Source organism: Oncorhynchus clarkii, chromosome 13 (genome assembly GCF_045791955.1).
Source record: "Oncorhynchus clarkii lewisi isolate Uvic-CL-2024 chromosome 13, UVic_Ocla_1.0, whole genome shotgun sequence".
NCBI lineage: Eukaryota > Metazoa > Chordata > Actinopteri > Salmoniformes > Salmonidae > Oncorhynchus > Oncorhynchus clarkii.
In genome coordinates this window covers 14,716,999-14,739,558 of record NC_092159.1, presented here as the reverse complement: position 1 = coordinate 14,739,558, position 22,560 = coordinate 14,716,999, and the positions used below count along the sequence as shown (strand labels likewise).

General features: G+C 41.7%; 2 protein-coding genes and 1 pseudogene across 2 annotated transcripts; all 3 read right to left on the bottom strand.

Moving 5' to 3' along the window:
• Positions 1-2,814: 2,814 nt before the first annotated feature.
• LOC139423500 (DAN domain family member 5-like) lies at positions 2,815-4,241 on the bottom strand. Its single transcript, XM_071175110.1, has 2 exons — positions 3,717-4,241; positions 2,815-3,503 (listed from the first exon to the last, which is right to left on the bottom strand). Exons 1-2 carry the CDS (start codon positions 4,239-4,241, stop codon positions 3,210-3,212), a joined length of 819 nt encoding a protein of 272 aa, XP_071031211.1. The 3' UTR covers positions 2,815-3,209.
• Positions 4,242-5,566: 1,325 nt separating this feature from the next.
• On the bottom strand, positions 5,567-14,118 carry LOC139423778 (tetraspanin-16-like). Its single transcript, XM_071175411.1, has 7 exons — positions 11,996-14,118; positions 10,801-10,998; positions 9,578-9,652; positions 9,114-9,221; positions 8,300-8,455; positions 7,897-7,980; positions 5,567-5,626 (listed from the first exon to the last, which is right to left on the bottom strand). Exons 1-7 carry the CDS (start codon positions 12,131-12,133, stop codon positions 5,567-5,569), a joined length of 819 nt encoding a protein of 272 aa, XP_071031512.1. The 5' UTR covers positions 12,134-14,118.
• An 816-nt stretch (positions 14,119-14,934) lies between these two features.
• Positions 14,935-22,405, bottom strand: LOC139423777 (tetraspanin-1-like; annotated as a pseudogene).
• Between the last annotated feature and the right edge of the window lie 155 nt (positions 22,406-22,560).

Below are 22,560 nucleotides of genomic sequence, written 5' to 3'. Positions count from 1 at the left end.
TAACCTATTCTAATTGCACGGAGCACTTGAAATGTGATCACTTCACTACAATTCTTCCCACTAAACTCTGGGACCCCTGAAGAAAGTGTAAACTCTGAGCCTCATTGTTTGTCTTTTGGCGTTAACTAGGCCACTTAGCGATCCGCCATGACGATGATCGGATTCCCCAGGCGTTGAACTTGGCAGCGTCGCTGTGCCCACACCAAAAAACGAATAAGCCCCCCCATCGTCGTCACTCTGCCCCTATTCCCTCCCTCCCTCGCCATGGGAACCAGGCCATCTTTAAAAACGCAGGAGTGCTCGACGAAGCTCCCACAATGCAAGAGGGCTGACATCTGTCTCGCTAAGTGGGTGCACTCTAGTGCTCCTTGTTTGTTCCAATCACGCCCGACCCCCCTCCTCCATCCTGTACCCTTTCTTTTACTCTCCCCTTCTCTCTCTCCCCCTCTATACTCTAGTGTTCCTCCTGTGTTCCCATCACCCTCCCCCTTACCTCTCTTCTATCTCCTCCCTCTCTCCAGAGAAGAGAGGCAGGAAGATGAGTCACATGGAATGTGAGGAGGAGAAGGGGAAGATATAGGGTGAAGAGATATGAAGCTTTTTGCTCATGAGATCACAATCTCAAGATCACTCAGTACTTCCCAGCATATACTGCACGACCCCAACCCCCCCCCCCCCCCCCCCCCCCCCCCACTATATGCCGAGATTACTTCCCTTTCAACATTATGTAAATTAAGCATGCAAACATGCAACATTCAGTCTTGGAATATCCAGTCAGTCTGTTGATTAAATATCTTGATCATTAGCACGTCAGATGGATGATGGAGATGTAGGCCTCAGAGCTGAGGCAACTCTGATTGGATGTGTTAGTTTACCCTCGTAACCTCCCCACTCAACGGAGATGAGAAATAACACCAGCCCAGACCTTCCCCTCCTTACTAACCAGACCCCCTTATTTTATTCTATATGTTAAGTCCAGAGCAAATATTATTCTCGTCAAACTCTTTTGTGGAAATATAGCCGTCAACCCTTTGCAAATGCAAATGTAGGCCTAAATCCATGGGCCTCAATCAATGCAAGCATCCCCCATAGCTTTATAAAACACTGAATGCAAATTGCTGTGAGTAAGTAAGTAAGCGGTGTTATTGACAGCATGCCAAGGCCAGGCTAGACAATGTAAAGAAGAGCCTCCTTTATATTCCACTGGGGATGTATGGATGTGTGGGATGAGTTCATTTTACCAGACACACACACACACACACACACACAAGCACACACATGCACTCACGCACAAAGGTCCAGGTTCCAGGAAATAAATGAATAATACTTGTTTTAGGCCCCTAACTGAAAACATTCAAGTGCATCTGCAGGTTTAAAAGCTACAGTCTGAGATCTGGGACACTGTTCAATAGTAATTTCAACTAATTATATACCCATTGATTGTTGAGGAATGGAACATATAAATGCCTCATAAGCTCAGTATAACCTTAAAGAATCATTGGTACAACAGATTTTAATTTTTGAGTGGTTACATTATCCCTCAGTTTTATACCAAACCAAGTAGTGTGGCGGGGCCACCGTTTTGCTGATAAACAAACTCCAGATTGTGGCTTTAAGGATGTCAAGAAGAATTCCCACCACAGTGAAAGAGCCAGGGGAGACAAGATGCCTGATACATAATGCAGTGTCTCATGCTGAAACAATTCCCTCTGTTTGCTCCTCTAAAGTGCCCATGTTCAATGCTTGTGTACACACCAGCTCTTCATCCCAAATGGCACCCTATCCCCTATAGAGTGCACTACGTCTGACTATAGTGCACTAAATAAGAAATAGGGTGCCATTTGGGCAATTCACTGCTTTCAGATGTAACTGGAGTGTGGTGAAACTGCACTAAAACATTTTAATAAAACATGGAGGCTGATACTACTGGAATACTTTAGTGCTTGGAATACTAAATGTTTTCTATGTATATTCTCCTGGAATACTAAATGTTTTCTATGTAGATTCTCTTGGAATACTACATGTTTTCTATGTAGATTCTCCTGGAATACTAAATGTTTTCTATGTAGATTCTCTTGGAATACTACATGTTTTCTATGTAGATTCTCTTGGAATACTACATGTTTTCTATGTATATTATGTTGGAATACTACATGTTTTCTATGTAGATTCTCTTGGAATACTACATGTTTTCTATGTAGATTCTCTTGGAATACTACATGTTTTCTATGTATATTCTCTTGGAATACTACATGTTTTCTATGTAGATTCTCTTGGAATACTACATGTTTTCTATGTAGATTCTCCTGGAATACTAAATGTTTTCTATGTAGATTCTCTTGGAATACTACATGTTTTCTATGTAGATTCTCTTGGAATACTACATGTTTTCTATGTAGATTCTCTTGGAATACTACATGTTTTCTATGTAGATTCTCTTGGAATACTACATGTTTTCTATGTATATTATGTTGGAATACTACATGTTTTCTATGTAGATTCTCTTGGAATACTACATGTTTTCTATGTAGATTCTCTTGGAATACTACATGTTTTCTATGTATATTCTCTTGGAATACTACATGTTTTCTATGTAGATTCTCTTGGAATACTACATGTTTTCTATGTAGATTCTCTTGGAATACTACATGTTTTCTGTGTATATTCTCTTGCATGAATCAAAGCACATCAAGGGTAAAACCAAGTAACAAGCCAAAAATAGATTGACATTTTTATTTCACAAAAACAAAATGCAGTTCAGTTCAGATGAAACTAAACAAGTTATTCAACATGATTACACTGTGGAGTGGATGACTCATTCTGCCACAGGGTTGAACAGAAATGTTCATGACTAAAAATGTTAGTCACTTGTCAACAGTCATTGGTGGCACTTGCCTCCAAATCGTTTTTCTCTGAATTAGAAATTCAGACTCACACATACAATACACATAATCAATGTCCACATCTGACATCACAATATAAATATTTTCTGTCCAAAAATGATGAATAGAGTCATCAAAATAGGCTAGAGCAGGTGCTGTGAGGGGAGAAACAAGTATTTAGGGCGATATTTTCGTAGTGCAAGAATGTTGCGTTGCAATGTGCAAAAAATACTATAAACTTCATTATAATTTCGCAGTGTGCGTTTTCTAATTCGCACAGAGCTTTTGCACCTGGAAAATGTCGCCCTTAAACTACAGTATCTTCAGTTACAAGTGCATGGAGGCCACAGCCTCGATATTCCCCTCCTCACGACCAGTCTCACATTTGCATTCTTCCACCACCATCACGCGCTTCTCCCGCACCTCCATCCCACAGCGCAGAGGCACCGTCACCGTGTGAGCCTTGGATGGAGCGCAGCGGGAACAGGGCGCACGGCGGTGTCCCCCTGCACCCGTCAGCCTGGCAGACTCCCAACCAGAGGGAATGAACAGCGAACTGCATTGACCGAAGCACAGTTTGTTGTGGACTGTTACCGCGTCGCAGCCATCGGACGTTATCCGCTGTACATGGAAGATCGATTTTTAAAAATTAGACTCGCATAAACATTTCGTATTTTGATGTTTCAAGCATTAGGCCCTACTTATTAAAAAATATCCCTTTTAACTTTCTAATTGAGTATAATAATTTGATTAAACATTAGGCCTACTGTCCTATTGTCTATTGTCCTACACCATCTTTGTCATTGTTAACCAAAATTGAAAGGTCTGCCTCACCTGAGTAAAAGGCACCGCGGCGCAGCTCTGTCTGTTGGCAGAGTCTTTGAGACTGAGGGGCAGCGACATGGTCTTACTGTGGTCGCTCTTATCCATGGCCCTCTGCCACATCTCAAATCCTTGCCTCTTCTTCATACCCACCCCGCCATTGCCCTGACTGTCGTGGTGCAGATGTGACAGTGGATGCAGAGGCACCGCAGCTGCTTTGTCAGGGAGCGCAAGAGGGCCAGGGCGACCCGTGGACAAGAAGGCTGGGAAAGGCATCCTCGGACCGGGCGCACCTCGGGGGAAAATCCCGCCTCGTCTAAAAAGACCCGACAGACCCAGGTTATTGGGGTTGAGTTTGACTACTTTGACCGTACCCCGAATAGGCTCCTGTTCGTCGACTGGACCGTTACCGGATGATTCAAAGTCCCGGCTCGCGCCATTCTTAGGAACGCTCTTGATGGAGTTGTGAGGGAATGGAAGAGACAAAGCCACGGCAGAAAATGTGGACAAAAACACAAAGTTGATGAAGAAAGTCATTTTTCCCCAACAAAAAGAGAAAATCTTTGATATTTTGTTCCAGATTCAGAAAACACTAATTATTCCGCAGCAAATAAATCAATAATCAATTGGTTGTCTATATTTTAGTGGTTCAAGGTTCCAAATGGAAACCTTGCTGTCAGTCTGGCTACGAGACACTGGAGTTGGTGGCAGCCTTTTATAAGAAATAACCAACCCAGCCTTCACCTCTTGGAAGGTGTCATAATTCCCATGATAATGGTCAGTATATCACACCTAGCATTTAGGATTTTATTAGGATCCCCATTAGCAGTTGCTGAAGCAGCAGCTACTCTTCCTGGGATCAACACAAAACATGACATAATACCATAAAAACATCTTTCTTTAAACATCAAGAACCGCCCAGACTGAACTACACCTGCTGGGTCATAAGATCCATTGACATTTACAACTTCAAAGGGTTTACGTTTATTACAGGTGAGTGTTTGAAAGGTGGTGAAGACATTTGAAGTAGTCCTATAGAGTTTTGCTAAGCTCTGAGGATGTGAGTTTGAGAGGTACCCTGTATCAACAGAATAATACCTAGCCAAACAAGGGGCTTTCACTACATGTGGTGGTAAAGTCATAATGGGTTTATGTTCCGTGGGTATAAAGCCCAGCTCCCTTGTTATGGCCCATCATAATGCCATTAGAGTCCTGTGTTCTCTCACCCATGACCTGATCAGTCACTGGCTGTCTGGAGTTCTAGAACCCTGCTAGGAGTTCCCATGGGCTCTGTGTTAATTGACACATGAACTTTCCCATCCCCACACCCCCTCGACCACATTCCCATCCCCACCCCCCCTCGACCACTTTCCCATAGGCAGCTTCTATCTGTTAGACACCTGACCAAGTGAAGTTCAGAATAACTGTTACTGAGTGAAGTAACTGTTAAGGAGAACAAAAATGTATGCACGCACTACCAGAAACCCCTTTGGATTAAAGTGTCTGCTAAATGGCATATATTATTATAATATAACTCAATGTTACTTAATGTTCCCAGACATGTGACTGACCATGATACTGTGATTCTGCCTCTGACACTTCAGATATATTCCACAAGAGGGAGTAGTTGTCAAAGAGTTTTCCTGTTCACTAGCCTGCTAATCATCACAAATTCACATACAGAGAGACACACCCACCCTCCCACATCCACCATAAACCCTAAGCAGTCCCTAAGCACCACAATAACCACAGTCTACTGACAAGGAGGCTTCATCTGCAAGTCTCATTTATTATGGTGTTGTCTCTGGTCTGGTTGACCTACCATGCCTGGGTCAGGCTCTGTTCTCTGTGTTGCTGCTGGTCTAATAATAGGTGTTGCCTAGTCTGACGAACAACACTACTGACACCATCATGGACGCCAACTGAAACAGACACACACAACAAAAACCACACACACGTATTTGGCCACGGGAAACACATTGAAGCGTCATTAACACACACCACAGGCCACGGAAGGGAGCTATAGCTCTGTCTAACTTTGACTCTTCTGAAATAGGTTTAGCTGGCTTTGCTGAGTTCACTCATGTGGTAATGGGGTTGTTCACATCGAGCACGCGCACACGCACACACACACACTTCATGTAGAAACTATGTTTTAACACAAAAGTCTAACTTTGAGGCTAAGTTAATGTTTCAGTTCATTTGTGTTGGGGTGGTGTTAGTGGTTCTGGAGTCTCTCAGGAGAACAGTGTCATGAATGGAGTCATTTCAATAGTGGATGCAAAGGCAGATCTGCATCCCAAATAGCATAAGACTGCATCCCAAATAGCATAAGACTGCATCCCAAATAGCACGCTATTCCCTACTGTACATGGTGCACTACCTTTGATCAGAGCCCTATGGGCCCTGGTCAAAAATAGTGCACCATATAGGGAATAGGGTTCCATTTGGGATGCACACTTAGTCTTATCTGCCTTGGCATCCACTATTGAAATGACTCCATTCATGACACTGTCTTCCTCAGTGAGAGACTCAATAACAGCTAGCAGTGATTGTGTTATTTTGTCTGATCCATGTTGATTCACAAGGCCAATTTACTGTTTAAGACTTTCATTTACACAATGGTGATCACAATGGAAACCACCTGTGGCTGTTTGTGGCCAATGTCTCTACCCTCTAGTCATTTTGTCCCCATATACATTTGGGTAACTCTCCCCATATACATTTGGGTAACTCTCCCCATATACATTTGGGTAACTCTCCCCATATACATTTGGGTAACTCTCCCCATATACATTTGGGTAACTCTCACCATATACGCTACCATTCAAAAGTTTGGGGTCACTTAGAAATGTCCTTGTTTTTGAAAGAAAAGCAAATTTTTGTCTATTAAAATAACATAAAATTGATCAGAAATACAGTGTAGACAATGTTAATGTTGTAAATGACTATTGTAGCTGGAAACGTCTGATTTTTAATGGAATATCTACATAGTCGTACAGAGGCCCATTATCAGCAACCATCACTCCTGTGTTCCAATGTCACATTGTGTTAGCTAATCCAAGTTTATAATTTTAAAAGGCTAATTGATAATTAGAAAACCCTTTTGCAATTATGTTAGCACAGCTGAAAACTGTTGTTCTGATTAAAGAAGTAATAAAACTGATCTTCTTTAGACTAGTTGAGTATCTGGAGCATCAGCATTTGTGGGTGAGATTACAGGCTCAAAATGGCCAGAAACAAATAACTTTCTTCTGAAACTCATCAGTCTATTCTTGTTCTGAGAAATGAAGGCTGCTGGCCTTCTAGGCAGAATTGCAAAGAAAAAGCCATATCTCAGACTGGCCAATACAAATAAAAGATGGTCAAAAGAACACAGACACTGGACAGAGGAACTCTGCCTAGAAGGCCAGCATCCCGGAGTCGCCTCTTCCCTGTTGACGTTGAGACGGGTGTTTTGCAGGTACTATTTAATGAAGCTGCCAGTTGAGGACTTGTGAGGTGTCTGTTTCTCAAACTAGACACTCTAATGCACTTGTACCTCTTGCTCAGTTGTGCACCGGGGCCTCCCACTCCTCTTTCTATTCTGGTTAGAGCCAGTTTGCGCTGTTCTGTGAAGGGAGTAGTACACAGTGTTGTACGAGATCTTCAGTTTCTTGGCAATTTCTTGCATGGAATAGCCTTCATTTCTCAGAGCAAGAATACACTGACGAGTTTCAGAAGAAAGTTCTTTGTTTCTGGCCATTTTGAGCCTGTAATCGAACCCCCAAATGCTGATGCTCCAGATACTCAACTAGTCTAAAGAAGGCCAGTTTTATTGCTTCTTTAATCAGAACAACAATTTTCAGCTGTGCAAAACATAATTGCCAAAAGGGTTTTCTAATGATCAATTAGCCTTTTAAAATTATAAACTTAGATTAGCTAACACAACGTGCCATTGGAACACAAGAGTGATGGTTGCTGATAATGGGCCTCTGTACGCCTATGGAGATATTCCATTAAAATCTGTTGTTTCCAGCTACAATAGTCATTTACAAATTAACAATGTCTACACTGTATTTCTGATCAATTTTATGTTATTTTAATGGACAAAAACAAAGTCATTTCTAAGTGACCCCAAACTTTTGAACGGTAGTGTAAATTTGGGCAAATCTCACCATATACATTTGGGCTAATCTGAAAGGACCCTTACCTCCATGACACAGATCCCAGAAGCAGTGGAGCCAAAGATGACACTCTGGTCCCGGATCACATTAATCAGTTTGGTAATGCAGCTCTGGTGACCGACAGATAGATAAAGAGGACGTCACCATCTGTTCCTTCACAAGACATGGCCACTACCCAAGTTAGGATTTGGCCCTTAGAAATAGGCAACGGAGTAATGACTTTTGACACTGCTACATCCACCATAGTTTCTGGAACCATGCTGAAAAAGACAAATGTAAGAAAATATCCAAAACAGAACAGTTTGCTGTGGGTCAACACGATAGAGTGAAAGGGGTCAAAGTCGTTCCAGCTATGGTGGATGTGTAACCAGGCCAGCTCGGTACAGCTTGGTTTGGCTCGGCTTATTCATGTGGAAAAGTCTACCCTACCTTTGGGTGTATCAGGCCCTGGGTGGTGTCGAGGCCGTCGCAGGCGGTGCTCGTCAGGTCAACACAGCACGTCTTGGGGTACAACAGGCCAGTGTTAGCACTGAACACAGAGTTCTTGAAGTCTTCCGTGGAGTTGTCAAAGCCACAGCACTTGTACTGCACACAGTAGAGAAAGGCAGAGCGTTGAGACAGTGAAACAGGTGGGCTTCTATTGGTTCCCATTGACAATTGATGGGCTTACATGTTTCTTCCGGAGCTTTTGCACATATACAGTGAAGAACGGTAGCTCTAGTCTGAAAACCAGACCTGTTTTCATTGCACTCCTTGTAGTTCGTGTCATATGCCAAAGTTTGGCATGACAAGGAGAGGCAAGGAGTGGAATGATAGACTGGTACCCAGGGTATGGTAGATCCTACTGGTATTAAGCAGCAATCAGCAGTAAAAACAATGATGACAAAGCGTCCCCCCCACCCGTTTTGGTAAAAAGCTGAGGGATGAGGCTGGAGAAATATAACCACTCTCAAATTCATAAACAGAGATATGGATTCAAGGACTGATCATCCATGATATCAACATCATAGTTGTAACAATGTTTTTAGGCTATATAGTGTTTGTTTACATTTACTTTGTTCACAAACATTGGAGTAAAACAAGCTTACAGTATATTTTGGGTCCTGAACTAAGCTCATGAGGCATTTATAAGTTATAAACTTCAAGAATCAATGGTTATATATAAATAATTTATAAGTCCAAAAAATGAATGTAGCAACTGCTGGTTGCCCCTTTAAAGTCAGAGTTCACATAGCCCACTCACATGGACCATGATGGTGTTCCAGGCTGTTGATATGGGGTCTGAAGCCGTTGGTCCCATATAGGACATCCGTAAAGAGTCCTTACTGGCTCCACGAATCATAACCTCCACCTGAAACACAGGAAGTCGCCCAATCATTTACCCCAGTGCTTGACTGTTAATCCCACCAAGAAAACTTTACAGCATTTTTGTAGCAGTTCAGACAGTAAGGCTGTGTGTGAATCATCTGTGCTTTGTACAGTTTCTTTGTTGCAGTTTAGATAGTGAAAGTGAATAGATAATCTGTGCATTGTACAGTATCTTTGTTGCAGTTTAGACAGTGAGGATAGGGTCAATGTGGATTGTCTGTGCTTCGTACAGTTTTTATTTTGCAGTTTAGACAGTGAGGGTGTGAGTGGATCGTATGTGCTTTGTATGGCATCTTCTTTACAGTTTAAACAGTGAGGGTGAGTGGATAATCTGCTTACCAGATCTTTGTACACCAAGATGAAAATAACCCCAGTAACCTCAGCTGTAAACATCATGGACACGATGAAGAAATACTGTCAGATCAAGGAGAGGGTTAGAATCAACCACAACATAGTTCCAAAGGTGAGCAGGGTAAGAACTGTACACTCTCTATACCTGTGCATTCCCACGTCCTGGTCTCCTGTGACCCAACATATAGTTCCATCTAGTGTACAAATTAAAGTGACGCTACAGATGTTTTGTATAATTTCACCCAGTAGTTTTGAAAGTAGCGCTCACGAGCCAAAACAGGCGCCTGAAAAGTGTGCACAATTTTGTACAACGTCATCCATTTCGAATGATATGCTACGTCCTGAAAAAAAAAATATTTTTAAAAAATCATGCAATTCTTATGCTATGTTAGCATTTCCAATTCGTACGATATGTTACGAATTTGTAAATGCTTAAGATCCCGTTCAATCTCTTTAAGTGGAATACACAAAGACTATAGAGCAACCATCAAATTTCTCTGTGGAACTTGCCTAGCACATCTGATTCAACTAATAATCAAGCCCTTGATTGACTACTTAAATCCGTTCAGAAGGACACAACATCTTGGAACGTTCAGATAGAAATATGTTATGTAGAACAAACATGCCTCTCCAACATGTGGAAAAAGGAATCATGTCGGCTATACTCATGGCTTCACTATCTGCAATGTTCGACAACATTTGGCAACTGAACGTGGCCCAGGTGTGCTAGTTCAGGGCTACAACAAAATTGTGAAACATCTGGGGGTCCCCGAGGAGAGGTTTGAGAAACAAGGGTATAGACTACACAACACAACAACCAAATAAGTAGGCCAAAATGGCTCCTTCTAACAGACTCTCAACCATTACCAAGACTTTATGAAGACTACACTCCACAAAAGTGACCCACCTTTCTTCTAGACTGAGCCCCAAATGGTAGTCCCCCCCATGTTATACTGTCGATGAGGTTTATATCTTGTAAAACGACAGGGGGAATTTGCTCATTTGAATTTCATGTTTGTTTTATTATTTAAAAGTGAAACATGAATTGCCTCCTTCAAGTCACGAGTTTGTCCAGAAGTTAGAGTTTATTGACCCCCTTGTCACCCTCTGGAAGTCACCCTCGGAGTTTTGACAACAACACGCGTCAACAGAGGGCCCTCAGAGCGAATTGGTAGGGGCGAGGGGGTGGTTTGGGATTCACGGTCTCTTACCAGCAAGATGAGGCAGCGATTCTCGCTCCAGGCCCCATAGCAGCCAATGAACCCCAGCAGAGACAGGATGGCCCCCAGGCACATACACACATAGCTGATGGTCACCAGCTGTGCCGAGAAAGAGCCCATCACCTGGACAAAGGTGGCCGCCCCGTACCTAATCCACACGCCTAGGCCAAACAGCACAAGGCCACTCACCTGGATGGGGGAAGAGATGGACCATAGAGTTAGAATGACTAGATTGTAGAACCTTCTGATTTAAGACAGTGTCCCAGACAGTGGGGGAACTGGTCAGGCGACCATATTGGTGTAGAGAATGAGATGCGCATCCATGAGATTGAGGGTAGCCTGGTTGTTAGAGCGTTGGACTAGTAACCGAAAGGTTGCAAGTTCAAATCCCTGAGCTGATAAGGTACAAATCTGCCGTTCTGCCCCTGAACAGGCAGTTAGCCTAGGAACAGTGGGTTGTCATTGAAAATAATAATTTGTTCTTAACAAAGGTAAAAATAAAAAAAATGTAAAGGGTATTGATAGAGTGTATTGACATTGGACATACTGATTGGGTGAATGAACATGAGATTGATCATATTGATGCATCATTATCGTGTTTTCCCCAACAATTACTGTAGACGCAGGCTAAGAGTTGATCAAACTAGATTCTGACATGAATGCAGGGCCTCAACTAAACTATATTGAATTTAAAACGTTGGACTATCCTGAGCATACCATCTGTAACACATAGGGCCAGTTTCCTACAACCGATTAAGCATAGTCTTGGACTAAAAAGCTATTTGAATTGAATTTATTTTGGGTAACAGACATATACAACAAAATGTACAATATGGACCCAGAGGATATCACTTGAAAGTGTTAATTAAAACGCTTATTTACAAAGTGGTACCCAATGGTAAAAACAATAACACATAATGATTAAAATGCAAGTTCAAATTACAAACAACCATAAATACATTCATTTATATTGACATCCTAAAAAGCAGCACCATGGAGATTCAAAGGAGATTCTCTGATTCCCTGTGGTCTGATAATTCTATCGAACTTTCACTCCAACCTACATGTTGTAGTGAATGTAATCGTTCTGCAGTGTGGGTTTGATTGAGGTCCAGCCTAATAGCCTCTTTTGGTATAATCTACAGATAACCCCCCCAAAAAGCACACAAAAAAACGATGCACTTACAAATATGATGCCACTGAGTAACATCATCAGGTACCTCAACAGGCCATACAGGTGATGTAGTCTGGACATGGCTGACAGCGCTGTAATGTCATGAACCGGTTGGTTCAATCTACGGAAACCATACATACAGGTTAACATTTTTCACATAGACCAATAATCTGGAAATGTTCAATACTCAACGTTGTTGTTGAATTGTTATCCATCATTGACATGACAAACACTCATTACATGCAAAAGTAATGTTATCCAAAGTTATCTAGAAGTTAACTAGCTACTATAGGCTTGGATATTTCATATTCCTTTTGAAAAATTTGCATTTTTAGCTAGTTAAATAACGTTAGCTAGCTAGCTACTGTGTATATAATTGGCCAAAGGCAAAAGCTAAAAGTTATGAAATTCCTTATTAGCTGTTCAATAATTGGCAAATTAATGAGTTGCGCCTGCATTCTTAATGACCTTTTTGTAGGCTACAAGTTGTATTTAGCTAGCCCAGCTGACAAAGCTAACTTGCTATTGGTATCTTCTTTTGACAGGGGCACGAGCACGAACCTTCATGGCAATGCGCACCCGTTTCCCAGGGCAACGCAGTTCTGGGTCATAAGGTCATAATCAGAGGTGTCACAATTAACATTTTGTAACAATAGATGTTGCTCGAGGATACAATGTTAACTTTATTTCTATTGTGCTTTTCAATTGCAACCTGGTCTCAGAGCATTTCATATTATTCTGTATGTAAATCTATGACACGCTACAGCCCATCGGAAAGTATTCAGACCCCTTGACTTTTTCCACATTTTGTTACCTTATTCTAAAATATATATTTTTTATCCCCTCAGCAATCTACACACAATATCCAATAATGACAAAGCGAAAACAGGTTTTTAGAAATGTTAGCAAGTGTATTTAAAATAAAAAACAAATACCTTATTTACTTAAGTATTCAGCATCTTTTATATGAGACTCGAAATTGATCCTGTTTCCATTGATCATCCTTGAGATGCTTCTACAATTTGATTGGAATCCACCTGTGGTAAATTCAATTGATTGTACGTGATTTGGAAAGGCACACACCTGTGTATGTATATAAGGTCCCACAGTTGACAGTGCATGTCGAAGGAACTGTCCGTAGAGCTCAGAGACAGGGTTGTGCCAAGGCACAGATCTGGGGAAGGATATCAAAAAATATATGCAGCCTTGAAGGTCCACAAGAACACAGTGGCCTCCATCATTCTTAAATGGAAGAAGTTTGGAACCACAGAGACTCTTCCTAGAGTTGGCCACCTGGCCAAACTGAGCAATCGAGGAAGAAGGGCCTTGGTCAGGGAGGTGACCAAGAACCTGATGGTCACTCTGTCAGAGCTCCAAAGTTCCTATGTGGAAATGGGAGAACCTTCCAGAAGGACAACCATCTCTGCAGCACTCCACCAATCAGGCCTTTATGGCAGAGTGGCCAGACGGAAGCCACTCCTCATGAAAAGGCACATGACAGCCCACTTGGAGTTTGCCCAAAGGCACCTAAAGGACTCTCAGACCATGAGAAACAAGATTCTCTGTTCTGATGAAGCCAAGATTGAACTCTTTGGCCTTAATGCCAAGGTTCACGTCTGGAGGAAACCTGGCACCATCCCAACAGTGAAGCATGGTGGTGACAGCATCATGCTGTGGGGATCTTTTTCAGTGGCTGGTACTGGGAGACTAGTCAGGAATGAGGGAAAGATGAACGGCGCAAAGTACAGAGAGATCCTTGATGAAAACCTGCTCCAGAGCGCTTGGGACCTCAGACTGGGGCAATGGTTCACCTTCCAACAGGACAACGACCCTAAACACACAACCAAGACAACATAGGAGTGGCTTCGGGACAAGTCCCTGAATGTCCTAGAGTGGCCCAGCCAGAGCCCGGACTTGAACCCGATCGAAAGTCTCTGGAGAGACCTGAAAATAGCTGTATAACTTGACAGAGCTTGAGAGGATCTGCAGAGAAGAATGGGAGAAACTCCCCAAATACCGGCGTGCCAAGCTTGTAGCGTCATACCCAAGAAAACTTGATGCTGTAATTGCTGCCAAAGGTGCTTCAACAAAGTACTGAGTAAAGGGTCTGAATACTTATGTAAATGATATATCAGTTTTTATAAATATTTTTGCTTTGTCATTATGTGTGTAGATCTAAATTTAGTACATTTTAGAATAAGCCAGTAACGTAACAAAATGTGGAAAAAGTCAAGGGGTCTGAATACTTCCGAAAGGCACTGTATATAGTATGATATGTTATGTTTTGTAGGGTATGTATTAATTTAAGGATGTTCACCACCCATTTCGTATGATATGTTACAAATTACATTAAACATACAATGTTACAAAATATAGCTAGGTGGCTAACGTTAGCTAGCTGGCTAATGTTAGCTAGGCTAGGGGTTAGGGTTAAGGTCAGGGAAATGGTTAGCTAGAATGGTTATGGTTAGCTAAAAGGGTTAGCTAGCATGTTAAGTAGTTGCAAAGTAGCAAAAAAGTAGTAAGTAGTTTCTAAAGTTGTCCGTGATGAGGTTCAAACTCTCAACCTTTGGGTTGCTAGAAGTTCACCTTATACGCCCACCCAGTCAACCACCCTGCTTTCATTTAATTAACCATCTGTTATGTAACCATACCAAAAGTAACATATCATACTAATTTGCATTTCACAGATTTACATTTACTATGTTACATCTAGTCTGAGACCAGGCTGTCAATACAAGTAAAAGTGCTTCATATCATAAAATATAAATACTAACAAAGACAGGAGGAAGGAGAATAAAAAAAATAGCTAATTAAAATCATACATTAAAAGCATCTTCATAAAAGTCTTGTCTTCAGCAGGGATTTAAAATGAGGCACCGAATCTGCAAGTCTGATCTAAAAAGTAGCCTAGTAGATGCCAACTTTAGGTGAATATGATTGAGAAACTATTGCAAATAAGAACACGTTTAATTTCCTCGTAAAGAATAGAACAATAAATAAACAAGTCAGATTGAATGTGGTAATTTCTAAACTTCAATATTTATATGTACAAAATGAGACACTGTATATCCATTCAAGACTGTTGAATAAAAAATAAAATAAAAAGTCTTGCCAGTTAGAGCAAGTGTAAAGCAATTACCTTCTCAAAACATGATACCTTCATGCAAAGTCTTCAGCTTCAGCAATAAACAAATAAGGATAGAGATAAATGAATCTAATTTACACATAAATAAGTACTGAATGTATACAGTAGGCCCTATACAGTATATGTGCCCAGATATTGTTGATATACCATGGAGGTGATCGAGTCACAACAGGGTTTTGAACAACGCTCCTTCCTCTCTTGTTTTTCTTTTATAATTGAAATATTTTAATAATCTTTGGTGTTTGAAATTAAACATGTCGACTGAAGGTGTCAAGGTGAGGCAATGATGATGGTTAAACAGGCGTGGTCCTGGATGTTGGGGTCCTCAGTGCTACTTGTTACCAATCTGTTGGTAGAGAACCATTGACACCACCATGGCAGCAATCTGAAACGATGACACGTCACAAGTGTTAACGGAATATAATGGTTACGTTCCAAATGGCATCCTAATCCCTTTATAGTGCATTACTTTTGACTAGGGCCCAAATTGCACCCTAATACCTTTATAATGCACTACTCCTGAAGAGGGCCCATAGGGCTCTGGTCAAACGTTGTGCACAATGTAGGGAATAGGATGCTATTTGGGATGCTGATAGTATTGTAACAGGTGTACTGTACCTCAAGCGCAGCGATGCCCAGTCCAACAGCTCCAATGATGACAGCGTTGTCCTCTATCAGGTTCAGCAACATGGTAAAGCAGCCAATGACATTCTGGGGAGGAAACAGCACTCCAGTATTAGAATTAGATAGCTGTATGGGGATTCAATGATTATAAACACACAAACACAGGCTATTAAATGTAAAACCTAGCCAGGGGCAGGAGTATTTCATGACTATGTGACCCAACCAAAGTGTAAGGAAACCCTCCTGGTCTAAACACAGCACATCGGAAGACCCTTTATTGTACTGTTAGATATCTGTACCGAGCGTTCAGCAGCAGCAGCTGCACAGGTTTCAGTTTTACTGCAACATGTTGGTGGGTACGTAGGGTTAGTTGGGTTCTCTTGGAAAGGGGATCCATCGAAGTCTGTGTAATTGCGGTATCCACAGCACTTGAACTAAGAGGGAAGCACAGAGACACAAATCATTATGACATGGTAGCATCTACAGAACACAGTAAGCCAAGCACCACTGCCTTCTCTGAAACCTGTAAATAATCTGCATAAGAACATATGCATTTATTGAGTACACCGAAGGGCGCTAATAACATCCACTGGCAGAGTGGCAGTAAATGCACTACTTAATATAGTAGTGTGAATGAATGAAGTATACCTGTTCCATGGTACCATTCCATAGTGAAGTCAGGCTCTCATCCTTCCCATAGTCTTTTTGAATGCTGTCAACAACCTTCTCACTAAGGTCCTCAAGAACTTCCTTAGCCTAAAACATACAAAACAGAACACAAACCCATTTCCACAAATTCAGAAAATCTTTATTGTCCCAACATTAGGCTATTTGATTTACTACTGTATAAAAACTGTTTTCATCTGCCAATATGAACAAAACCATCTAGAAGAAAAAGAAACGCACACCTATTAAGATGAGGTGCTGGCTAGCGGAGTAGAAAACTTGAAAATAAAAGAGAGCCGCACACTCTAGGAGCTCAGATGCAAAAATTGAATTACCAACGTTTCGACAGCCAAGCTGTCTTCATCAGGGTATAATCACAAACACTGCGGGATGACTCGTTTATATTGTATCAAAAGACACAGGTGTCTGTAATCATGGCTAAGAGTGGCCTAATATCATTGGTTAATAATCAAATATTAAAATGTCATACAAAGAACAGCATACAAACAACAAATGGATAGCATACGATCATAGATTCATTTGACTACACAAGCTTACAAACAATTACAATGGCAAAGTCACAATAATCACAAGAATGGCTTCAGATCAAAGTCTACGTTGAGACCGAAGGGCACAAGGGTCTTTAAATTAAAGATCCAGGCAGCCTCTCGTTTTAACAATACATTATCAAGGTCACCCCCTCTCCTATGGAGGGTGACATGTTCGATGCCAATATAACGCAGAGACGAAATCGAGTGGCCTGCCTCCAAGAAGTGGGCCGCAACTGGATAAGTCAAGTTTTTACACCTAATGGTGCTACGATGCTCTGAGATACGTACTTTTAATTCGCGCTTTGTTTTACCTACATCATTTTTACCACAAGGACAAGTTATAAGATAAATAACTGCCTTAGTGGAGCACGTAATAACACCTTCTGAGATGGTCTCTGAGATGAACAATATGAACAAACCACCACCAGCACAGCCAAATAAAGTGTCAAACGTTCCCCCTATTTACTAATTAGTGCACTGCTTTTGACCAGGGCCCATACAGTGTTAATAACTACCTACCAGTGGTTGGAAGACGAGGACCACCACGCACCCAGCCACCTCTGCAATGAATATGATCAGGATGATGATGAAGAACTGGAAAGGAACAGACAAGCATACAGGGGTTAAGGGTTTGATGGGAAAAAAACAAAGGGTCAAAACTATCACATTAGATCAAAGGTCAAAATTCTATAAATATATAATTGTGTATATCAACAAAGAAAGTAATTTTGCACAAAACATTTTTTTTTTAAGTAACAAATAATGAATTAATCTTTCCATACCAGTACGAATATTCAAAAATAAACAGAGTAAAAGTCAAGTTGGTATTTGTATTAAATCGATTTCTGAATATTTATGTTCAATGGTCAAAGATGACACACCAGCATCAGCATACACCTGGACTCCTTCCTAGGAAGCCCATGATCAGCAGGACCCCTCCGACCCCCATGAGCAGGTAGGCCACGTTAGCCAGCTGGCCCAGTTCTGCTGGGGCATCCTTAATGTTGTCTAGTACTCCCAGTAGAGAGCCACTGTCCACCTTCACCCACACCCCCACTGCCAGGATGGCCACACCTGCCAACTGATACACACAACAGGGAGGTGGGAGAGAGAAAGAGGAGAAATAAGGGGAGGGGATAGTTTTAGTGTTTGGGAAAATGTTGATGAAGAGTACAGGGAGTATACTTGGAATGTTCTTTGAAAACTCTAAACCATATCATTAGAATGCGTTGTGGAGAATAAGTGGGGCAAATGTTGTCATCATACAAAATATGGTCATCTCTGCAACCATTAACTTCACAATTTTTGAAAGAAATCCCGAACCCACAGTAATTAGCTAGTATGACAAGGCAGGTAATTCATCTTCTTACTGTGACTAAAAATGACTTACAATATTAGTTCTGGGTAATATTATAACCAGAGAGTATATAAACTCAGCAAAAAAAGAAATGTCCCTTTTTCAGGACCTTGTCTTTCAAAGATAATTCGTAAAAATCCAAATAACTTCACAGATCTTCTTTGTAAAGGGTTTAAATAAACACTGTTTCCCATGCTTGCCTTTCTAGGGAGTTTTTCCTAGCCACCGTGCTTCTACATCTGCATTGCTTGCTGTTTGGGGTTTTAGGCTGGGTTTCTGTACAGCACTTTGAGATATCAGCTGATGTACGAAGGGCTATATAAATAAATTTGATTTGATTTGTTCAATGAACCATAAACCATTGATGAACATGCACTTGTGGAATGGTTGTTAAGACACTAACAGCTTACAGACGGTAGGCAATTACAGTTATGGAAACTTAGGACACTAAAGATGCCTTTCTACTGACCCTGAAAAACACCAAAAGAAAGATGTCCAGGGTCCCTGCTCATCTGGGTGAACGTGCCTTAGGCATGCTGCAAGGAGGCATGAGGACTGCAGATGTGGCCAGGGCAATAAATGGCAATGTCCGTACTGTGAGATGCCTAAGACAGCGCTACAGGGAGACAGGACGGACAGCTGATCATCCTCCCAGTGGCAGACCACGTGTAACAACACCTGCACAGGATCGGTACATCCGAACATCACACCTGCGGGACAGGTACAGGATGACAACAACAACTGCCCGAGTTACACCAGGAACGCACAATCCATCAGTGCTCAGACTGTCTGCAATAGGCTGAGAGAGGCTGGACTGAGGGCTTGTAGGCCTGTTGTAAGGCAGGTCCTCACCAGACATCACCGACAACAGTGTCGCCTATGGGCACAAACCCACTGTCGCTGGACTAGACAGGACTGGCAAAAAGTGCTCTTCACTGATGAGTCACGGTTTTGTCTCACCAGGGATGATGGTCGGATTCACGTTTATCATAGAAGGAATGAGCGTTACACCGAGGCCTGTACTCTGGAGCGGGATCGATTTGGAGGTGGAGGGTCCGTCATGGTCTGGGGTGGTGTGTCACAGCATCATCGGACTAAGCTTGTTGTCACTCAGGCAATGTCAATGTGGTGCATTACAGGGACATCCCTGACATCCTCCTCCCTCATGTGGTACCCTTCCTGCAGGCTCATCCTGACATTACCCTCCAGCATGACAATGCCACCAGCAATACTGCTCGTTCTGTGCGTGATTTCCTGCAAAGACAGGAATGTCAGTGTTCTGCCATGGCCAGCGAAGAGCCCAGATCTCAATCCCATTGAGCACGTCTGGGACCTGTTGGATCGGAGGGTGAGGGCTAGAGCCATTCCCCACAGAAATGTCCGGGAACTTGCAGGTGCCTTGGTGGAAGAGTGGGGTAACATCTCACAGCAAGAACTGGCAAATCTGGTGCAGTCCATGTGGAGGAGATGCACTGCAGTACTTAATGCAGCTGGTGGCCACACCAGATACTCACTGTTACTTCTGATTTTGACCCCCCCCCCCCCCCCTTTGTTCAGGGACACATTATTCCATTTCTGTTAGTCACATGTCTGTGGAACTTGTTCAGTTTATGTCTCAGTTGTTGAATCTTGTTATGTTCACTCAAATATTTTACACATGTTAAGTTTGCTTAAAATAAATGCAGTTGACAGTGAGAGGACATTTCTTTTTTTGCTGAGTTTAGGTAAAGTTTTCCTCAATACACAAATCTATCCTCACAAAGATATGACTGTCATTTATGGTCCCTGTGGAACTTGGATGTGACACATTCCTGTTCTGAAGTGCACTTTCTTATCCTGTTCGCTCTCTGAATGACCTTGAAAATATCTAAGGGGTCATTGACCCTAACAGGTCAGGAGGCTTGGGTTCAAAATGGCGGTTATGTTGACATCTACAAATCCAGAGTGCTAAAGAGGACAGGGGAAGTGACAACTTAATTCAAAGCCATCAAACTCCTTTCAGTACTATAAAACCTTAGTGAATTTAATAGCATATTATGCTAAAAACAGAAGCTTTCTATAGACTGTTTTGGTGTGAGTATTCTGATGGAATATAGGAGATGGGGGATAATTGAATGTTAGCTGAATAGAAGTTGAATCTTACAAAGATGACTCCATTGAAGATGAACATCATAATCTTGAGAAACCCGGAGCAACACATCTTTGTCGTCTGTTGTTTCCTTCTCCTGAAAAACAAAACAAAACTTCAACAGTGAGTTTAGGAGATGGACTTGGGCATGCAGAATATTCAGTCAGTTACGGTTTCAGGCCGGTGTGTGTGTGTGTGTGCATAAAGCTGTAGAGTTGTAACTAGACAGCCAACCTGTCTGGTTACAAGACCACAGGATGTTATACCAGGCTTGTCTGAGTCATTTTTACAATTGCATAGCATCCATTTTAGTTACACATTAACCAGGGAGAAGGAGACGGTTATGGGGCGAAATAAATGCTCTCTAGATTTAGCATTTTATTTGTTTTCACTGAGAAATAAACTGGGTTTGGAGTTGAAATGAACAATCAGAAAAGACAACCACCGAACCAACATTTCCATTTTGTAAAGCTGTGTTGTTTGCCAGCCAAATTCTATGACCTACCAATCACAATGTCGCTTGCTTCCTCATTTCAATTGTCAGTCCAACACCCCTCAAAAACCCTTAGACTGGTAATATGGATTTCACACCTTGCAAGACCTTGCAAGTACCAGTCCATCTCTTTTACTTGAAGTCGGAGCTACTTGGCAGATAACTGTTAATTAATGGGTTCTGGTCATTTGGGACACGCTCAGAGTGGATGTTTTATTACTAGAGGTATTTTACAGGCGTTGGTATTATTGGAACAGTCAAGGAGTCTTATCAGAATCTTCCTGGCAGTCACTGACGTTCAGTAGCATAGAAAACACCTCCATGAGATACAGAGACTTAGCTATCAACCCCCATAATATCTTTATGGTCTGTTTCTTCAGTAGCTTGTTGGCTTTCGTGGGAATTGGAAAAGTGTCACTGGAGGAGTCCAAGCCTAGTTGTTTTGGCCAGAGTTGTCTAGTGTAGCCTATTATACTTTATTATCATAGCAAAGACTCCACAACACACGCAGACATATCGTTTTGAATTGTTATGTCAAATCCTGTATTAGTTTATACCCTCTTCTCTAGTAGCTCGCTGGCTTCCTGTGAACTGGATAAGTGTCACTGGATGAGACCAAGCCTAGTTTTAATTGCCACAATGACCAGGTTGTTCCTTATTGCTGTTTATGCGTCAGTCTTTAGTGTACTTTGACAACTTTAACCAGCTACCCACAGGGCCATAAACGTTCCTGTGACCAGGAAATAACAAGATTGAGAGGCAGAATGTTACCGGACGACATGTTCTTAAAACAAAGGTAAGGGTGAGTTTCCCGGACGAGGATTTACGTCTAGTCCTGGACTAAAAAGCATGTGTCCGTGAAACTGGCCCTAAATGTGACTTATCAACAACACCATCCCAGGAGTCTCAGTTTCCCTCTCGTTACATGACTAATGTATGAGAATGCAGCAGCACCATCAAAATATTACCACGTCATTAATAAGATGCCATTTGATCTCATGACTGTTAGAGCTTTAATGTGAACCAGTCTTTCATCCATTGGGCAAAGTTCTCCCCTTAGATACAGGGAGGTTCAAACAACAGTAACCTGGTTCATGTTAATAAGTCATTTATTAATCCCAAAAATAATCTCCCTTTTTACAGACAAAACAATAAATATTTTTTTATACAATGTATCAGTTAAATAGAACAATTTCCCTGGATGTATATGATCTGACTTTCTGTTGCAAATTAGATGCAAATGTGACCTGTGTCACAAAATGTATTACATTGAGTATTAGTTTATTTACTGAAGAAAGTACTGGTTTTCATGGGGTTTTTATGTAGCACATCAGACAAATATGATTATATCATTCAAGTTTGTGTATTGTGTATTATTTTAAATGGAGTAGAAGAATTGAGTCTCTTACCTGTGCTGAGGTGATGACTGTTGATGTTTGAGAGGAGTGTTCGTCTCTATCTGGCCCTTTATCCTCACCCACCCCCACAGGTCTCACAAACACACGCGAGGGGAGGGAGTAAGTGACCAACGCACCACTGATTGGTTTCTAGTGTAGGACAACTTCCTGGAGGCTAAAGTCCTACTAGAGGGAACTTTATGACGGAGGTGA

What these genes read in the sequence shown, in the direction of transcription:
- LOC139423500 (XM_071175110.1), bottom strand. Translation starts at nt 4,241, where the DNA reads ATGACTTTCTTCATCAACTTTGTGTTTTTGTCCACATTTTCTGCCGTG. An exon ending in CCGCGGTGCCTTTTACTCAG is followed by an intron (nt 3,504 to 3,716) that starts GTGAGGCAGACC and finishes TTCCATGTACAG; the next exon opens with CGGATAACGTCCGATGGCTG.
- LOC139423778 (XM_071175411.1), bottom strand. Translation starts at nt 12,133, where the DNA reads ATGTTAACCTGTATGTATGGTTTCCGTAGATTGAACCAACCGGTTCAT. An exon ending in AGGGCCTGATACACCCAAAG is followed by an intron (nt 7,981 to 8,299) that starts GTAGGGTAGACT and finishes GTCGGTCACCAG; the next exon opens with AGCTGCATTACCAAACTGAT. An exon ending in CTGGGATCTGTGTCATGGAG is followed by an intron (nt 5,627 to 7,896) that starts GTAAGGGTCCTT and finishes TGTCTGTTTCAG; the next exon opens with TTGGCGTCCATGATGGTGTC.